Source organism: Hakea prostrata, chromosome 9 (genome assembly GCF_041222555.1).
Source record: "Hakea prostrata isolate BN-2017 chromosome 9, UWA_Hpros_2, whole genome shotgun sequence".
Taxonomy (NCBI): domain Eukaryota; kingdom Viridiplantae; phylum Streptophyta; class Magnoliopsida; order Proteales; family Proteaceae; genus Hakea; species Hakea prostrata.
Genome location: NC_142608.1, coordinates 59,097,038 through 59,119,468, shown reverse-complemented (window position 1 = coordinate 59,119,468; position 22,431 = coordinate 59,097,038). Strand labels below are relative to the sequence as shown.

General features: G+C 37.8%; 3 protein-coding genes across 3 annotated transcripts; 2 read left to right on the top strand and 1 right to left on the bottom strand.

Annotated features, from left to right (window-relative positions):
* The first annotated feature begins 7,683 nt into the window (after positions 1-7,683).
* Positions 7,684-9,929, top strand: LOC149005821 (UPF0481 protein At3g47200-like). The gene is made up of 2 exons (XM_089169626.1): positions 7,684-8,029; positions 8,470-9,929. Exon 2 carries the CDS (start codon positions 8,572-8,574, stop codon positions 9,832-9,834), a length of 1,263 nt encoding a protein of 420 aa, XP_089025752.1. The 5' UTR covers positions 7,684-8,029; positions 8,470-8,571; the 3' UTR covers positions 9,835-9,929.
* Positions 9,930-10,055: 126 nt separating this feature from the next.
* Positions 10,056-11,547, top strand: LOC149005820 (uncharacterized). Its single transcript, XM_089169627.1, has one exon. It carries the CDS (start codon positions 10,588-10,590, stop codon positions 11,545-11,547), a length of 960 nt encoding a protein of 319 aa, XP_089025753.1. The 5' UTR covers positions 10,056-10,587.
* A 1,739-nt stretch (positions 11,548-13,286) lies between these two features.
* SDRB (short-chain dehydrogenase-reductase B) lies at positions 13,287-21,329 on the bottom strand. Its single transcript, XM_089169214.1, has 5 exons — positions 20,938-21,329; positions 19,191-19,350; positions 18,183-18,352; positions 17,874-18,096; positions 13,287-13,666 (listed from the first exon to the last, which is right to left on the bottom strand). The coding sequence occupies exons 1-5, from the start codon at positions 21,121-21,123 to the stop codon at positions 13,512-13,514; spliced, it is 894 nt and encodes a 297-aa protein (XP_089025340.1). The 5' UTR covers positions 21,124-21,329; the 3' UTR covers positions 13,287-13,511.
* Between the last annotated feature and the right edge of the window lie 1,102 nt (positions 21,330-22,431).

The following is a 22,431-nucleotide window of genomic DNA, read 5'->3' as shown; positions in this document are numbered from 1 at the left end:
GTTACCACAAATTGCAAGTACCATACAATTTCTTGTATTCGGACAAGAAGCCAACTCCACAAGTCTAAGATCACACCGTTCAATAATGGTATACAATTTTCCATTATAAAAAATAATGTCTCTGGAATATATTCTCAAGGTAGTCCACCCCCTATCCTGTAGAGTACAAAAAGCTAATGCATTGTTAGCATAAACCATAGGTACTACACAACTATCCTTCATCAGCTGCCAAAGATACAATTAATCTTATCATCCAATTCAGAATTATTAACAGCAAGAGTAGGAGTAGACAATAACTTGATAATCATTACAACTCCATTTTCAATGGTACATAATTACTTGATATTATTTGACTTAATTAAACGTGGGATATTAGATAGAGTAATTGAACATTGAACATAACAATGAGAGGAATCTTATAAAAATTAATTAAAAAAAAATGTGAAATCTGACTCTAAATCCGAACCACCCTTTTGATTTTTGTTGGTTTCCTTCATTGGTTTCTACAAAATGAATTTATAACTTTTCAAGCTTATGCCTAATACACTAGGAAATGCACTCTATACGCCTATACCTACCTTGCAAGTCTCTTGTAAAAAATAATTAAAATTTATTTGAAAAGCCGAAGCATTAAGATTCATTCTTAAATCTTTGTTCAACTTTGTTCAATATGTGAATGGGAGAGTTTATTCATTCCTGAATCTTTGTTCAGTACTAATCCTTGTGATCATCATGTATCTCGAATTTTCAATTTTCATTATCGTTATTAGATTGAAAAGCACATGAACAATTTTTGTTGGGGTTAAAAGTACATGAACAAATTCACTGTTATAGGCAGAAAACAATTCAACCATAAAACTCTGGAAAAAAATTATCAAAGTTATATCAAAAGTGTAAAAAACTTATAGGATAGAAAAAATCACTAGAAAACATAAAATAACTATTTCATACACCAATCTCCATAGCCAGTATCAACCCCTTCCCCCCTCCTCCTCCTCCAGCCCCTCTAATAAGAGCTCGATGCGAATCAATGCTGTTATCTTTTAAGCAAAAGACACTAGCATTTCTTGCTAATTCATATACCTTCAGTCCTTGCCAAGTAAAAGCTTTATTATATGTGAAAAATATGCATTTTTCTCTAAATTGAGGATAGTCACGTGTTCATGCAGATGACAAAGTACTTTTGCCAACAATAACATGTAAACAACCTAAGTCCTCCACCTATTTGATGCTCCATGGAAGGTGTATCCAATCATTGCTGATATCCTTCACCTTAAGGAGTCATTCGAGACAATCTCCTTCAGACATGTTCTACGCAAAGCAAACATGGTGGCGGATGCCTTAGCCAAGGATAGTGCTCTCACCCAAGAAGCCTTCCTAACAATCCAAACCCCCCCCCCTTCCCATTTACTGGCTTTTACTTTTTGATATGTTACAAATAGGTTGTAATAGAGGTTTTTCCTTTCAATAAAGAAATTTATTTCCTACCCCAAAAAAAAAACCCAAGTCCTCCACCTAAATCCACCTCAAGTTTCTCAAGTCTAACTTGAATATCTAAAATGTAAGACCTCCATAATATCGTAAATCACTAACTTGACAACTTTTCATAAGCATCAAGTCCCCAAGACATTTACACAACAAGAAGAAAAAAAAAATGCCTTATTCTTCTTTCCATCAATATCAAGGTTTGAGATACCTGGTGATATTAAGTGAAACGATCAATAATATGTGAGTGGTCTAAGGGGTATGAAGAGTGAGATTTGAAATCTCACCTTTCCTTAGGTGAAGATCCCTTGCGAACTCAAATGCATGGAGATATGATGTGCTTTGAACTCTATTTAGGGCCATGTTGGTTTTGTCACAATAGTAAGTGGGTGGACATAATTTTCACTACTTGACATGGCTTCTTTGGGGTCTTTTAAGTTAAAACAAGTTGCAGAAATATTTGTTAATTAATCCTTTTTAGGAGAGATTTACTTTTGTATACTGTTGTGACTACGCAGAACATGAAGAGAGCAAGTTGTTATTACCATAAAAGATAATGATCAGACCCTCGTGATAAGGTTAGCCTTTTCATTTCAGAAGTAGATGCTTAAAAAGGTTCATTCCTAAACCTTTGTTCAACTTTGTTCAATACGTAAATGGAAGAGTTTTCTTATGTTTGAAATTGGTCACATGATTCTGTACAAGTAATTCACTTGATTAGAGTCTATGTTCAAGTAAAACTCTTCACAACATGTGATATGAAATTTAAATCAAGACTAATCCTTATAATCACATGTATTTTGAATTTCCAATTTATCCTTACGAGATAGAAAAATACATGACAATTATTTATTACTAGAGAAAAAGTTATCGAAGTCAAAAACGAAAGTGCAAAAAGCACAAGGATAGAAAAAGTCACAAGAAGATATAAAATGAATACTTCATACACTAGTGTTTTTTTTTTGGATCAAGCCATATACTAGTCTTCATAGCCAGCCTAAACACTCCTCCTCCACCCTATCTAACAAAAGGTCGGTGTGAACCAGATAGGCGGAGATGGATTAAAGGTCGAATAATATGATGAAAAATGTTCAATGCTGTTATCTTTTAAGTGAAAAACACCAGCCATCCTTTCTAATTGATATACCATTGGTCCTTCCCAGCCATATGCTTCATCATATGTGAAATATATACTATTTTCTCTAAAATGAGGATAGTCACGTGTTGATGCAGATGATGAAGTACTTTTACCAACAAATAACATGTGATCACCCAAGTCCTCCACCTGAATCCATCTAAGATTTTTCAAGTCTAACTTGAATATTTGGAATGTAAGACTTCCATAATATCGGAAATCACCATCTTCACAACTTCTCACAACCATCAACAAGTCCCCGAGACATTCCACTAAATATATTGCCTTCCGCTTCAATCCACGACTATCAGGGTTGAGATCCACATGAGTTGGAGGAGGAATGTTGCAACTTGTTATTTTCGGACAAGGAGCCAACTCGACAAGTTTAAGATCACACATTTCAGTAATGGCATACAATTTTCCATTATAAAGAATAACATCTCTATAATATACTCCCAAGGCAGTCCACTGTTTATCCCATGGAGTACAAAAGGCTAATGCATTGTTAGCATAAATTGCAAGTACCGTACAATTATCCTTCATGGTCGCTACCAAAGATACAGTATTCTTATCATCCATGTCAGAACTATTAGCAGCAAGAGTTGGAGTAGACAACAGCATAGCCTTATTAATGATGTTTGTTGAGTGTTGTTTGCTCATAAAATGGAGATAGATAAGCTTAAAGGAATACAAGTCAAAAGGATCATGTTGTTCGGGAAGAGTAGTCAGTGGTGGAAGTCGAATTATAACATGGGTTAATGGATTTAGGAGATAACACTGTTGCTGGATCTCATACACCATTATCAGCCATCCACGGTTTGACCCAACACATTGAGAGCCAACAACGATTTTAGGAAATCTTGGTCTCAATATTTTAAGATTGCCACTGGCATTGTTGGCATAATAGAGTATGTGAAACTCAGGATAACCAAATTTTGAAAAAAACATCAAGTATGGCAAACAGGGTCGCAAGTGCAATGGCAATGTTTTCTTAGCAGCCATTGCTGTTGAGTGCCAGGACTTAGAAACTCCACTAAAGCAAAGAAAATCCTCCAAGTTTAATTTATTTGCAATGCTCACCCAGATATCCTCCGGAAGTGCATCCATGATATTTTTGACGCCATGATCAATAGTGTTATCCATCTTCAATCGCTTACTCCAGTAAGTCATGATGGAGTAAGTCATGATGCTAAGATGAATATAACAAAATCTAAGTATCCCACGAAACTGATTCTTTATCTGTCTTGCAAGCAATATATATATATAGGAATTATAATTAACAAAGTACATAAAATTAGAAACTAGAAAATATATCCCTCACAAAGAACCCGTTATAATGAAAAAAGGGAGGATAAGCGATCATGAGAAAAAACGTCATGAGAAACAAGATACAGATGACGAAGCAAGGAGGGTAAGCAGCAATACACAAGAAAATACACCAGCTGTTAGAATTAACAACTTAAGGGAATTGCTGCTTACCTTCCCTGTTAATGCTTGTTTCTCATGAAGTTTTTCTGAAACAAGATTCACCACGGAAGGTATTAGGGTAAACAGCACTACTGCCACTATATAACAAAAAACTTAGAAACTAAAAGAACTAAAAGAATTTATATATCGCTCAAAGAGGAGCTAGAGCTGCTATAAATTATAATGCAAAAGAGAAAGAAACTCACAGCTGATTCGATTTCCACTCTTGGACTCGATCCTTTCTATTCCTTCCGTTGCCTTCGTTTTACACCTTAACAAGTTTAAAATTTCGCTGCCGCCCCAAACCTCGGATATCGAGATTCCTAATTTTAACACGCCGCTAGTTACACTTAATTACACGAGTCCGGATCAACGACGGGGGAGATATCGAGATTCCTAATTTTAATGCCGATGGTCGGCCGGGCGGCCCCGGGGAGTCCGGTTCAGTTACACCTACACACGCCTCTCTACATTAATTGTTTAATATTTTAGAAAGAGATTTTTACGTGTGAGTCCTTTTAGAGACTACAAATTAATGTTGGTTTCCTTAATGCAATATATTACATATAGATCCTAACCAAACTAAATAACTTGAGAGATACTTTAGTTCATTTACGTTTAAAATTTGAATATACTTAGCCGTAGCTAATGGTATTAGTCTGTTTGAGACCCACACGTAATATATTGAATTAAGAAGACCCAACATTAGTTTATGATCCCTTAAAAAGACTCACACGTAAAAAACTCTTTTAAAAAAAATTATTTACTACAACCCATGGATTATTCATAATTATACTGTGATTCCTAAATAATAGAACAGTATGTATAAAAGACTCCTTTCTTTTTCTTTTTTTCCTCCTAATAATAGTCAATTTTATATATTTCAGAATGAGATATTACATAATATGTTCCCTAAAGAGGTGATATTTTTTCACTAGTCAAGATTTAAATTAGTTGAATTTCCATTGACTCTTTGGAGTTACCCCTAATATTAATGTCACCTTTGATATTTAATTTATCAATCAGCCATTCTATAGGTTGAAAATATGTCAAAGACACTCCTTGCTATTAGAAAATTACAGTAAAATATTGATGTAAGCTAGTTAAATATCATATTTTCGCATGAGGTTTTAATGACTAACCATTCCGATGGTGCTCAGGGTTTTGTCAATGGGATAATAGAATGAGGGTATTCAATAATTTAATGCCGAGTTGGTCATTTATTACTAATCAATTTGCACAATATTCGAAAAAAATACATGATTAGCTACTCTGTGATTTCTTTTTATAAAAATAGTCACTCAATATTTCAACTAACAAGACTAGTTACAACTAAGGGTGTCTATTCTGTGCAATATCGAAAATTCGGTATGATACGGTACAATATTGAATTTGAAAACTTTATATCGAAACCGTACAATACCAAATTTATACGATACGATATGAAAATGATATTTTAAAAAATAGTACGGTATGAAAAACATATAAAATCAATACAAAAAAACGACACGATTCGGTTTTTTTACAGTATGAAAATCGTTACAAAACCCATTCTTTTTATTATGGAATTTTTAACGAATTCATTAGCATTGACACCATTTGGCATAATTTTGTTCTTTGCCTTCCACCTTAGATAATCACTATGGTTTTATTTAGTAATTCCTTCTGATCCCTCTCCATTGAAGCAGGAAAAAATGGTCATAATCTAAACCAGTGGATGCTAATCTCTAGTAAGGCATAATCTGAAAAGAACCACTGAACCAGTGGCATAATCTGGGCATAATCTGAATCATAAAGAATTAGTGGAGTAAAATTCATCTTATATTTGACATAATTTGTTTCATAGTTTCATACTATTGATAAATCGTTATTTTAGCTGGGCATCTTATGTTATTAGTATCCATGGAGCAAAATGATGGTTGCATATTACAATAAGTTGTTGAAGTTATAATACCATCTTCATCTAAAGCTCATATAACAAAGATTTGTTATCCTAAATAAAAAAACAACAACATTAAAGGTTTCTAAGGTGATCTTGAGAAGACTGAAATTGTCCAATTTAGAAAACTGAGACACTAAGTTAAGAGAATAACTGAATAAGAGTTAAGCCCTTCGTGTTACACTGTTATTGTTAATGGGTTTTATGGTATATGGTATATAATTCGGTTCAGTATTCGGAATTTCGGTAAGGTATACAATATATACTGACAGTATGATGCCTTATACCAAAACCATTCCATACTGAATTTTGAAATGGTACGATTAAACCGTTACAGTACCAAATTGATACCCTTAGTTAAAGCCAATTTAGGTTTACAAAATTAACAAAAATATTCAATTAAAAAAAAATCAAAACATTAATTTTTCCTACTCTTTGGATATTTTACCCCCAAATTTAACCATATTGTCCTATTAAATAGGCTTTTGGTAATAGTCTTTCTTGAGAATGGTGTTCTTTCTTAAAACTGTTGCCTGACGTTTTCATCAGGGAATGGTTTTCTAAGCATAATTTTGGTTGTTTGGTAAAACTTATGCTTAGGACTTTTGAGAATGGTTGTGTAACAAGTTGACATTTAATAATTGGACAAATTACATGTAGACCCCCTATATTTGCAATCAATTACATATATTATTTTTGGAAAAAATAATTGCAAATGCCCCTTTACTATTTCAACAGAGCTGTCCATTTGTAATTTTTATTACGAAACCATGAGACCGTAGTATTCATATGACATTTTACCATGCTAATAATCCCTCGTAGCATAAAGTCTATTTGTCATAGAGCACTATTTGCCATGGTAATAATTATTCGTTGCATATAGTCTAATTGTTATTCATTGAATCGTAGTATTCATCTCATATTCATATGACTACTTACCACGGTAACAACTTCCCGTAAGATATAGTTTAATTGTTATTGTTGTAGTATTCATCTCACAAAAACTTGGGATTGACTATTTGTTGCTGTAGCAACCTACCATATCATAACATAGTCGATTTGTTATAGATAACTAGCGGTGTCAATTTGTAGCTTGAACCATGAAAGTTGAACTGCACCAGCCCGTTATAATCCAAACCAGCTCGAACTGAACCTTAATGGGTTCTATTTGGGCTGAGGGTGATCGAGCCCGCACCAGTCCGAAATCAAACCACAACTCTTTATATCATATCTTTGAATTCATGCTTAATTGTTTTTTTTTTATTATTATGATTTACACTATAATAAAAAATAAAATAAAATTTTACTTACAACAAATCAATTGACCCGAACCGGTCTAATTGTACAGGTTCGGACTCCATTAGAGGCAGTCAATTTTCATTTATTGTGGTGATGTCTTATCAAGTGGAAGTGGAATTTATCTCTCATACAAACAGGGAAAAACAGAAACATCATCATTCATTGCTTTTGACTTGTAATGAAACTTTGATGTAGAGTATCTTTGGTATATCACTTGGTTTGTGTGTGTCAAGAAAGTACCTTCTTGAAAAAGAATGCTAATTTTCTATAATGTAATGAATTTGTTTAGTTGGTTTTATCGGTTTGTAATCGGGTTTTGGATTGCTTAGCACGCAAGATAGGAATAAAGTGTAAAATGAGTCCACGAAAGGTCACCATGGATATATCCTAGTCCAACCAAAAGCAGAAAAGAAGGACTTTCCAAAGTGGTTTCAGTACTTTTGAGTTTTGATTACAAATGGGTAGCAGTGAGTCCAACCAAAAGTAGAAAAGAAGATTTACAAAGTGGTTTGAATAAATCTGATAGACCTTCTCAATCTCACATCTCCTCCATTATAAATTGTGACAGTGATTCAGAATCTCCCACTTCAATTCCTTTGCTATTTCTGCAGATCCAACCGGAAATTGCAGGATAAATTTTCCTCTGGTGAAGCTTTGAGCATTGAAGCCACTGCTCAGTGCAGGAACACAAAAGCTTGAACCAGGTATGCCTTCGAATCCTGTGATTTAATGAATGTAAAAATTGGAAGAAGTGCCCAAGAAAGAAACAGAGAAAAGGGTTTGAAACTTCAGGAATAGATGATGTTGATTTCTAATTTCTTCACATACTTTCACCTGTATGTACCTTTTTATTTCCATGAATCGTGTTTTTCGTCTTTTGATTAACAGAGAAAGAGAGAGGTCATTGGCCAAGAGTTGCTTCTCTTCCAAACCCTCTATTCATACTTAGAACTAGCTGTATGGAGAAAAACCCTATAGATTGTCAAGACCCTTTTCTTTTTCTTGTAAATCTACAGGTTGTTAGGAGCGAACTTCGCATTAGTACTTTCCCATTTCTTCCAAAATTGAATTCACAAACATTGCTTATTGCTACATTAATTCAGGTTTCTGATGATGACCCTATAAGGGTTTCCAACTTTTTTAGGTAATAGATCTTTATTGAGAAAAGAAAGACAAAGAGATACAAAAGGATATCCAGAGAGACACAACCAATTTAAGGTAGAGTCAGGAAGAACATTACAGAATTATGGATATGGATGAAGCTTTGGCATGTTCAATTCAATCAAAGCTGCGTCCTAGGCCTCCATTGTCATCTCAAGCTTGTATTTTCAGAGTTCCCCAAGTACTCTCTCAACAAAGTCAGGGTGCTTTTTACCCTAATATAGTGTCAATTGGACCGTTGCACCATGGTCATGAACACCTTATGCGCGTGGAAGAGTTCAAACTATGGTATCTGCATGGACTCCTCTCTCGAGCTCCAACTCCGCAGACAAGTTTGAATATATTCACCAAAGCCATTCGACAATCGGAGGAACGTGCTCGTGAGTGTTATGCAGAAGATCTGAGCTACCTTAGTTCCAATGGATTTGTGGAAATGATGCTAGTTGATGGTTGTTTCATCTTAGAACTTTTTCGCAGGAAAGCGATCAATGGGTTAGAAGCACAAAGAGATGATCCCATATCTAATACACCTTGGATGGATACTTACTTGCGTGTTGATTTGATGTTGCTTGAGAACCAAATCCCATGGTTTGTTCTGGAAACTCTATTCAGCTTAACTGTGCCTCCCTTGGATAAAAGCCATTCTCTATCAGAGCTTGCATTTGAATTCTTTCGAACCTCAATGCCAATGACAGTTCCTGCAAAATCAAGCTCGAGACTTGATCCAAAGCACTTACTGGACTTCCTTCGAAATAGCATAATTTCAGTTTCTGCAGAAGTTGAGGTGACAGTGGAGAATGATCAGTACTGGGAAGTAATTCCATCTGTGACAGACCTAGCAGAGGCTGGAGTCAAATTCAAGAAGGGTAACCCTGAAGATATTCTGAACATAAAATTCAAAGATGGGCTGATGGAGATACCACCATTCCTAATTCAAGGAAGCACAGGACATCTCTTTCGGAACCTCATTGCTTATGAGCAGTGCAACCATCTACTGCCTAGCAGAATCACATCTTATGTTGTGCTTCTGGACAATCTGCTGAACTCATCAAAGGATGTGCACTTACTAGGAGACAGAGGAATATTAGAGAATTGGATGAGCACTGAAGAAGATGCATCACTTTTCTTTAGCAGAGCATGGAAAGGTGCTACCCTCCAGAAGTTCTATTATGCATCACTTTGCCAGAAAGTGAATGCTTATTATCGAACTAGATGGCATAAGTGGAGAGCCACATTGAAGCATACCTACTTCAACAACCCCTGGACTATAATTTCCCTTATTGGTGCTATTGTACTTTTAATTCTTACCTTCTTGCAGACCATATTCTCTATTTTAAGTTATCATTAATTCTTATCTTCCGTTTGATAGACTTTGTGCATGTAGTCTTCAGAGAAACACTGGAGCAAAAACAAGCAAGCAGCAGTAGATATCTTATTCACCCTCTTTATCCAACCTCTTTTTTTATCTTTCAAGGAAAACCCTTGAAAGACTTACCACCATATGAGTGGATTGGAGGAGAGGGTTGAGGTTGAAAATTATACTTAGTCTAACTATATTGATATGGAATAATGCAACTCATAAATATGTGGTGAAGGGTGTGAGAGGAGCGTAATTTTCTATCTTCACGAGATCAATACATTTCTTTTCTAATGTCTATTGACACCTGAATTTTTCCTAGAAGAGAACATTGTTGATTCGCTACATTAATGACCACTGCCTCATTAGTGAAGGGGTCAAGGTTTGGCTACATTTAAAAAATATATAAAAAAATAATAAATAAAAGAAGAAAAAAATTTTTCCCAAATAACTAACACTCCAACTGAAAACTGTCCATGTTTCCTCTGCATCTTCTAATCATTCATCGCCAACAAATTTTCCTATTTCTGTGCATCACTGAGCCTTGGTCCTCCTTCGAAGCTCCATTCGAACCAGGACCAAAAACAAACTTAGATCCGAGAAATCATTTCGTCTCTTCCTGCATTTCTCTCTCAGAAGAAGCTTAGATCCCACAAGCAGTTTCTACTACGTCTCAAGATTCATAAAGATCCCAAAATACATTGAATACCCACTCTATCTCAAATCAAATCCAATTTTTCCCTCATGGATATTGCACCAGAACAGCTGCAGGAGCTAACCTTCACAGATATTCTCAGAGAATCGGTTTGGATACCAAGATTAACTTCTAAGACCTTTTCCCTAATAACCCTCACCTTGATTTTTCCTCTCTCATTCGCCATCTTAGCCCATTCCCTCTTCACCCATCCTCTCCTCAGACAAATTGAAATGGAGTCTCCTTCAAATCCTAAACTCACCCAAGAGTGGACTCGTCTCCTAATCTTCCAATTCTGTTACCTTATCTTCCTCTTCGCCTTCTCTCTTCTCTCCACCGCTGCCGTAGTCTTCACCGTTGCCTCTATTTACACCTCTAAGCCCGTTTCTTTCTCTTCCACCATCTCTGCAATCCCTCGTGTCTTTAAACGCCTTTTGGTAACCTACATTTGGGTTTCTCTGCTCATGATCTTCTACGACATTGCCTTCATCATCTGTCTTTACATTTTCCTTGTCGCCGTAGAAACTAATAGCTTTCTTCTCTACTTCTTGTCCCTCATCGCCATGTTCATGCTTTTTCTCGTTGTTCATGTCTACATTACAGCTCTATGGCACCTCGCAAGTGTCGTCTCTGTTCTCGAACCACTTTACGGGTTTGCTGCGATGAAGAAGAGTAAGGAGTTGTTAAAGGGGAAGACCCAGATGGCATTAATGTTTGTTTTTGGATATTTGTCGATCTGTGGAGTGATAAGTAGCGTTTTTGGATCTATTGTTGTTCATGGTGACGATTATGGAGTCATTGTTAGGTTTGTGGTTGGTGGGTTCTTGGTTTGTGTGTTGGTTATTGTGAATTTGATAGGATTGTTGGTTCAGAGTGTGTTCTATTATGTCTGCAAGAGCTACCATCACCAAGGGATTGATAAGAGTGCTTTGCATGATCATCTTGGTGGCTATCTGGGTGAGTATGTACCCCTGAAGAGTAGTATTCAGATGGAGAGTATGGACATCTGAGGGTGGAAGAGGATCTGTATACTCAGTCAAATCATTTGTGTAAAGAAATGTCTGATTTGGTTAGTCTATTTTTTTTAAAGATTCCAGTCTCTTTCAATAAAGACATGAGGATTATGGTCAGAGCTTACATCCCTTTTTTTTTTTCAAATGTTCATGCATTCTAGTGATATTTCTGGGCTCTTGGGTTTGGGGATGAAGATTTTTGCTCCAAATGTCTTTAGTGATGTGAATTTCTTGTGAGCTTTTTTCCCCTCATTTCTCTATGGTAATGTTTATGCGTTCAGCAATTCTCCCATCACATTTCTCCCCTTGTGATATTTTTATGATACTCTGTTGGTTTACCAGAGATTCTAGTTTTAGGCCTTTGGACATCGAATGTTGGATTAGACTATTTTTCTGCTGTTAAACCCATTTCTTTGGTTTTCAAATGATGCATCCGTAGGGGGAAGCACCTATAAGAATGGGGGTGGCTGTGAGCTAGGATCTTCTATCCATCAGGTTAGAGGTTTATATTAGGGCTGCAATAGGGCCGAGCTTTTGCAATCCCAAGCTCAGTTCTAATTCAAGGCAAGGATTATTGTCCTTGACCCTAAGCCCTACAGGACCAAGCTAAGCCCATTCCCGCCCTGATTGGCCCTATATTTGGCTTTGTCCTTGCCTCGATTAACCCTGTTACTAGCCCTACCCTAGCCCTAGCTCTAATTGACTTTATACTTGGCCCTATCTTTGTCTCTGTTTCTAATTCATTGAGATCAAGCATCAAGGACAAAATTAGGGCCAAGATTAAAGCCAAAATCAGGACCAAGGTTAGAACAAAGAATCAAGAAAGGGTCATGAGAGGCCCGATGGGCGAAAGAGTAATCCTAAACCCGCCCTTAGCCCTAGTCATAGTAAAATATTTTGGCCCTAACCCTCCCTTAGGCCAAAATCTTGAGCCCAAGCCCTAATTTAGGCTCGGGGGGATTAGGGCCATTAGGGCCAAACTTGCACCTCTAGTTTATACTTTCCTTACACCCAGCTACATTAGGGGTAGAGTCCACATTTGAGTGCAGACAAAATGAATCAAGAACAGGACTCCTAGTGGCCCCACATGGACCCACCCAAATTTCTGTGGTTGAGGATCTGAACTCAGCGGCAGCCATGGGTTGGGTCCTTGTGAGAGTTGCTAAGGCAACCCCTACGCATCCATGCCTCTTGGACTCTTTGGGCGCTTTGTTCATCTCCTTAATGTCGTCTTGTTCTTTTAACCTCTCCAATGCTTTGATTCACTTAAGAACCACGGAAAAACACGCGCGCCCAGACACACACAGAGAGACAGGAAGGACCCAAAACAGAACTGGAGAATGACAGAGAGTGGCTTATAACATCCTGTTTTGAAGCCAACCTCAGAATAGCGTTTGATGTATAGAACAGTAAGTCCCAGTATTTCACCCAAGTAACAAAAACCACCCTGGCAATAGCTTGACATAGATCTTGTAGATCTGAGGATTAATTCTTTTCCACGGTTCCTCTGGAATTACCGCGTTCAATATCCAGTTGCTGGCACAACTGGGAGTCTGGGAAGCAGAGTTGTATGAGATTGGAGCAACTTCCTGGGTAAAGAAGAGAAGAGTTTGCCGCAGGAGTCATAGGAGTCTTTATGGTAAGTTTTTTTTTCCTTCCATTCTGCCAGAGCCACTCAACCCTAAGGCATCATGTTTCTTGACAATTGCCTATTTGCGCTTCACTGCTCATCTATTCACAAGGTAAGTTGTAATTCAGAAGCATCATATATGAAATAATAAATTCCAAAAGTCAATTTCAGCCAACATTTTGTAATTGAGGACAATTCATTACAAATTAGAGCAAAATGGTTTTCAATTTATTATGGAATTTTAACAGCTAGTAGATGACCCCTGTGTAATGGCTACATTTTAAGATGGATATAAGATCAAATAACAATAAGAATTAATGGATACAAAATTCTATAGCTTGCTCTTTGCAACACCTACAGGCACTTCCCTGGATCTCTTTTCCACCACTCGAGAGAGCTCCTTCACTGCTTCTTTTGGTAAGTGTCGGGGTCGGCTCAGCCAAAGTCCTCCATCAACAACAATTGTTGTTCCATTGATGTATTTACCTTCACACACAAGATGGATAACAGACATCAGTTGTCCGTGTGAAATTGTAGTCATAAACAATTATTTTTGGTGGAACAAGGAAGCAGGAAATTTATTACATATATGCACAAATGCAGAATGAAGGCCTTGACGCCTTGTAACATGCAATAACAGAAAGGCAAGAATGATCACATTTTAGAGTACATAGTCAGTTTCCCAGTGATGACTCAAGGCTTAAAATCTTACAATAACTCATTATTGGGGCCCCTTATACTCACTCTAGCCACTGCCCACATCAACCCTATAATCGTCTCCACAAAGACAAGGAGACTGCTTAATATCAAGAAATTTTCGATAAGACTCCATCTGCAGCAAAGGGATCATCGCGATAGCATCTCACCTTAACCAAAAGGTTTGAGTGGAAAATCGAAGGGTGAAGGGAAGAAACCGCACAACTCTTGTCATCTCACAATATACAAAGAGAAGTAATTCGGTCTCAAAATCTGCTCACATCATCACACACTCCCGTGCCATCTGCAGCACTCTCTTCTACTGATCCATTGTGAGTACTTTATCCAAAGCTATCTCACCGAGCAAAAGCTTCCACCCACAGAGAAACTGGCTTTCCTTATGCTGCATGTAGGTCTGATGATGCTGCAAATCCAAAATCTGTCAGCTCCCTGTAGCAGAATACAATGGAGAATTCCCCACTTCATGGTCAGCATTTTTGTGAATTCAACCTAGTCATTTGCTTTTATTTCTTTCTTCGATCAGCATTGGCATCAAAGACACATCAAATTGTAGTTTATCATTGCCTTATCTGACTGTAGTGATAACCCTTTCAAAACATACCACCCATTCCTCCCAGATCCTAATCCTTTCCCCCTTCCCACCTCACATTTCATTTTCCAATTACATACGTTGTACTTCCAATGATTTCCTTCTGTACCCCAGCCCATGGGATGTGTGCACTTACTAATTCTGAACCAAGTAAGGTTTTCCATAGATCTTCGTTTGTTCTTTCTCAAACCTCCATTGCATTCGACTAGTAATGCATCATTCATCTCTTGAACCCCACCTTAAACCCATCCCTCCAAATCTTTTTGAATTGCACAAACTTCCCAATCCACTAGATATCTACCCTTTGCATCTTTTCACACCACCAAGGCCAGCACCTTCATAAAGTGATGTAATAGATTGGTAGATTGACATGAACAAACGGCCACTGGTGAATAGAAGTAAAATTTGGGTCTGAATTACACATGGCCAATCCCGGCCATTACCTGCGTCTCTAACATCCAGGAATTGCCAAAATCACCATTATGTGTGGCAAAACTAGCCATTCCCATCCACAGGTACCCTCAGGAAATGTCTGACCATGAGCTTTCAGCCTTACAGATTCAGTTTGGCTCAAGTAGGAGAGCTATTCCAAACTCCCAAAATTGGTTCTTCTAGTAGCATGAGGACTCTTGTAGGTTCTTCAGTTTTTTGGATGAATAAAAAAGTCGTTAACCAAAAAGGAGGGGAAACAGGGGGGGGGGGGGGGGGGGGGGGAAGAAATACAAGGGAATAAAGGGCAAAGCCCAGCTGAAGCCTACAATGCCCAAAGAGGAAACAAACAAAGAAAAGAGCTCAAAACAAAAGCTGAGACCAAAGCCGAGGCTCGCTAAGGACCTAAGCTAGTGCTTCCTACTTTTCTTCTTCTTCCTAGAGGAATTAAGCTAAACAATGAAGTCAGCACCAAGGTGGTGGCACCCTTTGGTGGAGCAGGAGCTTCTTCAGTTAGCCCGAAGCAGGGGAGAGGGAGTTCTCAGAGTCAAAAAAATCACTGATGCCAGCAAAAGGGTTTGGTGTCCAAAAAGGTTCCATGAAAAGAAGAAAAAAAATTATAGGGAAACAATGCACTTCTGATTTGTAAGTGTCAAAATAGAGGGAACTGGTTGCTGAAGGGCATGACCAAGCCTCATTTGCTAAATTTATGTTTCTGTCATCATGGGTGCTGCACTATATCATATTTCCAGCATCTCTCTTCAATTTCCATGACAAAATTTGCAATCATTGCTATTATCTCGAAGACTTGAATCTTGAAATCTAGAAGATGATCTGCAGCAGGACCTCAAGTACTTCTTTAATCTAAAAGCATAAGACTATTGGGTAACAGTTGGCCACACTTTTTTAGATCATTGACATCCCCATCACCTTACAAGTTCTAGTTGAAGTTGGTGTTCTCTCTGTTCTAAAGAGGATTTACCTATCCAGCAAACAGGTGCTGGATGGGGCTCTGCACTGTGGTTTGGTGCTCCAAGGTTTGAGGCAGAGGTTCAAAAGAATTTTCCTGGCAATACTCTATCTCCAACAAAAACCTGGTTCCAACACTCGAGGTTTTGCCAAAATTTCACAAAATATGTTGGCTTTGCAAGATGTCTAATGCTGATCGAGTCTAGAAATCCTATTCAGAATCATATGGGCCCATACAATCAAGAACTGAAGGATACAAAAATGTAGGCAAAATTGTAAATAGAAGATAATGGGTAACTTGGCTGGGAGGGGTACAAATAGGCATTTGAATAGTAGATTGAGTATAGATTTGGAAGGAAATAAGTTAAGAGGATAGAAGGTTGAATAAGAAACAAAAGACGGGGGCAGTCTTGGAACTCAAGCTTTAAAAACATTCAATCAAAGGGAAAAATAAAAAGCGGGGGGGGGGGGGGAGGGGAAGAAGAAAAAAAAATACCATCTTCTACCTTTGGACTTTAATGAAACCAGAGTTTGCTATATTAGTAAACAAGACCAAGAAAAGACGAAGAAAGAAGAGACTGAAAATTGACCCAGAGATGGAGAACTAGAGGTTAGAGAAGATCTTCAACAGCGCAATCAAAATATATAAATTCAGTTTAAATAACGTTGGTAGGAACCATACTAGGGAAAGAAGTTTAATTACAATGACCCAAGTCCTAATTACAAAAGGAAACAATGAAATAGATGAAAGATTAAAGATAAGAACCAAGTTTATATACAAAGACTTAGCTAATTACACTAAGGTATCTCCCAGTCCTGGAACACAGCCGACACAACACAATCTGATACCTCTCCCCCTCAAGCTGGACATCCACTAAGACAAGCACTCTATAACACCACCTGTGTGAACAAATCACCAACTTAATTGCGGCAGTTGACAGACATTCCTTTTTTCTTTGTCTCCCTTCCCAAAAGAAATTTGATAGAAATCAACGTTGAGCAATCTTTAGTGACTACTTCAGCCAAATTACTTTATTTACAAATTTTTTTTGGGTGAATAAATAATATATTAAACAACGACAAAAGGATACAGAAAAGAGGAAATAGGGGGGGGGGGGAAGCTGATCAAGAAGATGATCGTAAGGTAGCGGAGAGCCCCCAGGATCTAACAATAAGCTTAGTCCTTGGGGAATTAGCCACTGGGGGATGGGAGAGAGACGAGAGCCTAGCAGAAACATCAAAACATATGGCCTTCCAAATCAAGTCTAAAGGGCCGAGATTTGGAGGTCCATCTCCTAAGGTTGCGCTCCCACCACAAGTGTGGATGGTAGCTCCAAAGACTAGCTTACCTACTTGGTCACAAATAGAGGAATCCAAAAAGATTTTCAAGATCCAATTCCAATCACTAGCAAAACCACAAGGACGCCTCGATCAAGGCCAAATAGAGGAGATGGCTAGCGAGCGGGAGAAAGGACAAGAGAAAAAAAGGAGATCTAAGTTCTCTGAATCCTTCCCACAAAAAATGCAGGTAGGGTCAACCAAAATGTGGCGGCTAATAAGGAAGGTTTGGGTGGGGAGAGCTAAGTTGAGGGCTCTCCAGAGGGTACGGGAATGGCGAGGGATGTGGCTTTTGAACCAAACTAAAAAGGGAGCCAGGGGACACAAGGGGATGGGGATCGGATGAGGTTCCAAGCAGAAGAGATAGTGAAGGATTTGGTGGGGGAAGGAAGCCATATGGTGAGGTTAGTAGTAGAGGGCGAGAGCGGAGGGAGCTATTTTATTTACAATTATACAAGGATGAGTTGTAATTCTTGTTGTACACTTTTATGCTTTAAAATTACACATACAAACACATTTGGCATACTGAGAGAAAGAGAGAAATTAAATTAATTAAGAAAAAATAAGAGAATAACTTATCGATACTCATAGAACGTTCATCAAATAAAAGGAAATGCTGTAAACCTGTGACTGAATAAGAAGTCTACCAACCTGCATCTGATGCTAGGTAGAGAGCAGCCATTGCAATATCTTGTTTCTCACCCATTTTGTAAAGTGGCATAGCTTCCCTAGCTTTGTTCTTTATTTCATCAGGTATAAGTTTACGAGTTCCAACAGTGTCTCCAATCGGTCCTGGTGCAATACCATTGACTCTGATATCGTAATCAGTTCCCCATTCCAGTGCCAGGGACCTTGTAAGGCTGTCAACAGCTGCCTATAGAAAAGAGAACGCACAGGAGAAAATTTTAAAAAATCATCACGAAAAGCAAAACAAGTTACAATAACCAGACTGATCCAAACCTTGGCTGCAGACACATGTATTTGATACCAAGATGCTGTATAATGCAAAGTTGCACTTATGTTCACAATTGTTCCTCCAATATCTGAACCCCTTCCTGGTCCTCCTTTCTTGAGATACTTTACTGCTTCATGGCACATTGTAAATGTGCCTACAGAATCAATATCAAGAACTGCAAACATAAATTTATACAAGAGAAATGCATCAGAGACAAACAACGACGTCATGTAATATCAGCTGAAAAGAATGACTAGATTATGCCTTTTCATAACCTAAAACACAAACATTTCATTGATTAGGTCTCAATCCAGCAGAATTCAATCCATTAAAGACTTCAGCTCCAAGTAACTGACTTAAGTTGTCAAATCATCAAACTAAATGAGTTAAGCCTAAATCAGCCATGAAACAGAAAACAAAAATCAACCAGGCAAGCTCCTAATCACATGCTATAGAGGAGGTGTCTTTTAATGACTAAGCCTACCCGACACAGAATAGAAAATGGATGAAGTTTATAACAAGCATTTCAGCTTTTACATTGAACAAATAATTTATTGAGAGAGAGAGAGAGAGAGAGAGAGAAGCAGCCTAGCCCATGATTGGCGATCCAGATCTGAAACATCGTTTAAGTTTGAACCAGAAAGTTCCCCTAAAACCAGAACCTCAAGGGTGTTTTCAGCTTTGGTTCTTCTACTCATGCTTTAGATGTGCTCTGAGGCCTCAATCTACAGTTGCTCCCCCCTCTAATGTGGGACCCTGTTTGATCTGCCATGCAGCAGATATTTAGGCATAGGTGATCAGCTTTTCTTGATGGGCCACTAAGTACCATTTGCCCAAACGAAACCTTTATTTCATGTTTGTCACATCTCTGCCTAAAAAAGCAACGCAAACCTATCTTCTAAAATCAACCATGTGGCTAAGTTCAAAGAACTGCAGTTTCACTTAAACAACAAAATGAACAAACTAAATAATAGATGCCGAAGACATAACCAAGCATAAGATGAAAACATAACCTGTGCGAAATCCATTAGGGGATAAATCCTCTGCGCTCACAAGAAAATTGCCAGCTGCATTGTTCACAAGAATGTCAAGCCTGCCAAAATGCTTTACAGTTGACTCCACAACTCTTTTTGCATCTTCCTGCTTGCGAACATCTCCTTCAAGCCCAATAGCCTGAAACATAGAAACAAGAAACCCAATATATAATTATGACCCTTGGTAGAGACCGGTGGCTGGGAACTTATGTTTGATGATAACTGTCATGGCAAGTCAATTCCCAATGATATCCTGACAGTGGAGACATCTGGCAACCTTCAAATGCTAGAGAGATTTTAATGTAATAAAAACCTGCAACTCAGAAAACTTCTACTATGATGCTGAACTGTTGAGTGTGCACTTATGGCACTTACATTCTCCCAGACAATAGAACTTCCAGGTCACACTCAATTCACACTTTCAAAAATATGGGACAACGTCACAGTTGTGAAATAAAAACATTTGTGAATAACTTTGATCATCAAGGAATTAGAGGAGTTATAATTCTAACTAGTGCTTTGGAAATGGGGTAATCTATTTACTACTTTGGGCAAAGTAAAGTTTAGGCTGAAGTCTCCCAAAATAAAACCTATGAAAATGCTGACTTTGACATTTCTTTCCCTTATATGTGTTGCCTATAAGACCAAAAGGGCTGAAAAGCTCAGAGTACCACATAGGTAATACCATCATAAACCCATCTTCTATCCCGATCCTAACCACTATGAAAGAAATCTGACCTTAAGCAGAAGGTTATATGAAATTATGAATTGCCTCCCGTCAGTGAACATTGACTATCAAGAGCCACCAAAAACAGAACATCTATTTTGCAAATTAAGTCAGACAAAAAAAAGATGATACAATAGTTGAAACTTGTGATGTAGTTCCAATTCCGTTAATTGTAGAGCTTATTCATAATTGCCTGCACTATGGAATCTCATATAACTTTGGCTAAAGGATTAAAGACTTGAATCACAAAGTGTAGACACCACATCGTGATCTCTGATATAATATATTATGGACTTCCCAAGAGCTTCCATGGACTAGTCTCAAGCTTCCTCAGGTCCAATAATTAGCTTAAAGCAGGTGATTAGCTAGAAGGAGATGATCAAGACCTGAAGATCAAATAAGTTCTAACAATCCTAATAGAATATGTATTTCCTGTCACATACTTTACCAGGTTCCTTCCTTGAAATTTTTTTACTTCTGCATCTTATATATTCCAAGTAAAACCTCTAAGCATGTTGGAGATAACTTATGCCAGTTCAGACCCTCAAACTACAAAATTTGACTACTCGGACAACCTCCTTCTTAATCAAGTAAGGAAGGAATGATGAAGCAGAAATAGAGCCTACATATCTACTGCATGACGCACGTAAGAATTGGAAAGTTACCCAAGTGCCCAATTTAGAGAAGAACCCATAACCTGGAGGAAAGAAACTAAAACAGAAAATCACTCCAAGAATCAAGGGACTAAATTCTATAAGCTTATCGAGAGTTTTGAAGTGGGGGTGGGAAACTTGGTGAAGCCTAATCCAGAAATTAACTTCACGGCAGATAAATTCCAAACGAGAGAAATCGAAACTACCATCAGGTCCAAAAGAATCGAATCTGACAAAATACCCAACATAAAAGCCATAGAAAATTTTCAGCAAATGAGATCCAGATAAGTGAAAATTGTCAAAAGAAGGGAATTGCAAGTAAGAGGTAAGCGAAGAATGGAAATACCGGAATTCCATGGGAATGGAAAGCGGCAACGGCTGAGTCCAAAATGTGTTTGCGTCGACCCATGATAGCAACTGAGGCTCCATGCTTACCGAACTGAGTGGCCATCTCGAACCCAATACCTGAACCTCCGCCAGTCAAAAGGGCAACCTTTCCTTTCAGTATATCGGCCTTGAATGGAGACTCCATTGAAGCTCTGTTTCTCTCGCAAGTTCGTTCTGGGCTTCTGGTGCCTTACACGACTTGTCTTCGAAGAATTCTGGGTTGATGAATTTGTCGATTTTTACAGTGTTTCAGAATTAATATATATTGGCGATTGAGGAGTGACAATGTCATACGCGTGTCACACTAATCAATTAGGGGAAAGATTAGACATGCTAAAGCTGATTACGAAACAAAACCGCTTTATCCATTTGGGTTGGATGTGTATTTTGGTTACACTCACGAGCCATGTACCAGTTTCTTTTTTTGGGCCAAAATAGTCATGTACCAGTTCACATGGTATGTATTTTGATTGATCAAAATATCCTCCTGAATAGACATATACCAACTCAGAAAACCCAAGAGCTACCAATCTCCACGCAGGCGCCACCCAAAGAGCTCTAGGTCGAAATCCCACCACCTGCATCCCAACCCTAAAAAGTAATAGATGGACGATTTTTCATTAGACCAAAATACCATTTTTACAAAGCAACACACCTCTTGCCATGGAATCAAGGTTCGACATGTTGGCGAAATGTCGCGTGTCACTGGCTATCGACATTAGCGACATGTCGGTGACTTTTGGCAGGATGTTGATGAAAATTCGACCCCTAGTTTCGGAAGGTATTTAGGGTCATTTTGACTTGAATTTTGTTGTGTTGCTTAATTTGATGTCAATAAATACATTGAGGGCATTATTTTAGCCTAAATCATTACTTAATCTAAGGTTCCTGATTGGCACATGCCCAGCTATATGCGGAAAAAACTATAAGCTTGGAAAACTCATATAAACTAATGTAAACATGCAATGAAAGCACAAGTACACAACTAGTGAAAAGAAATCCTAAAGTCTACAATTCATTATACAATTATGTTGAGTATGGCTTATGCTTCACATTCTGTAGTCAACGAACGTGGAGTCCCACTCCTCGGTGAAATGCACCCTTTAAGAACTCAACCAAAATATCTTTTCTTCTCAGCAATATAACCTTCTACACAACACACCCTTACAATACAAAGCACCCCTCAATAAATCCACCTTTCAAACTTTCCAAACCCCCCCCCCCTAAATACTACAAAAGTTATAATTTTTCATAAAGAAAAAAATACAAATCATATCATATAATATCATATCATATATTTGGTTCATCATACTACATCATATATATCAGAGTATAACTCAATACACTTATGGTATATTTTATACTTGACAAAAATACCTTCCCTAACTGCTAAAAAAAGTCATTCCCAAGGTAGCTGTGCTTTTCAAACATCACCGAATCATATCTCTGTCTC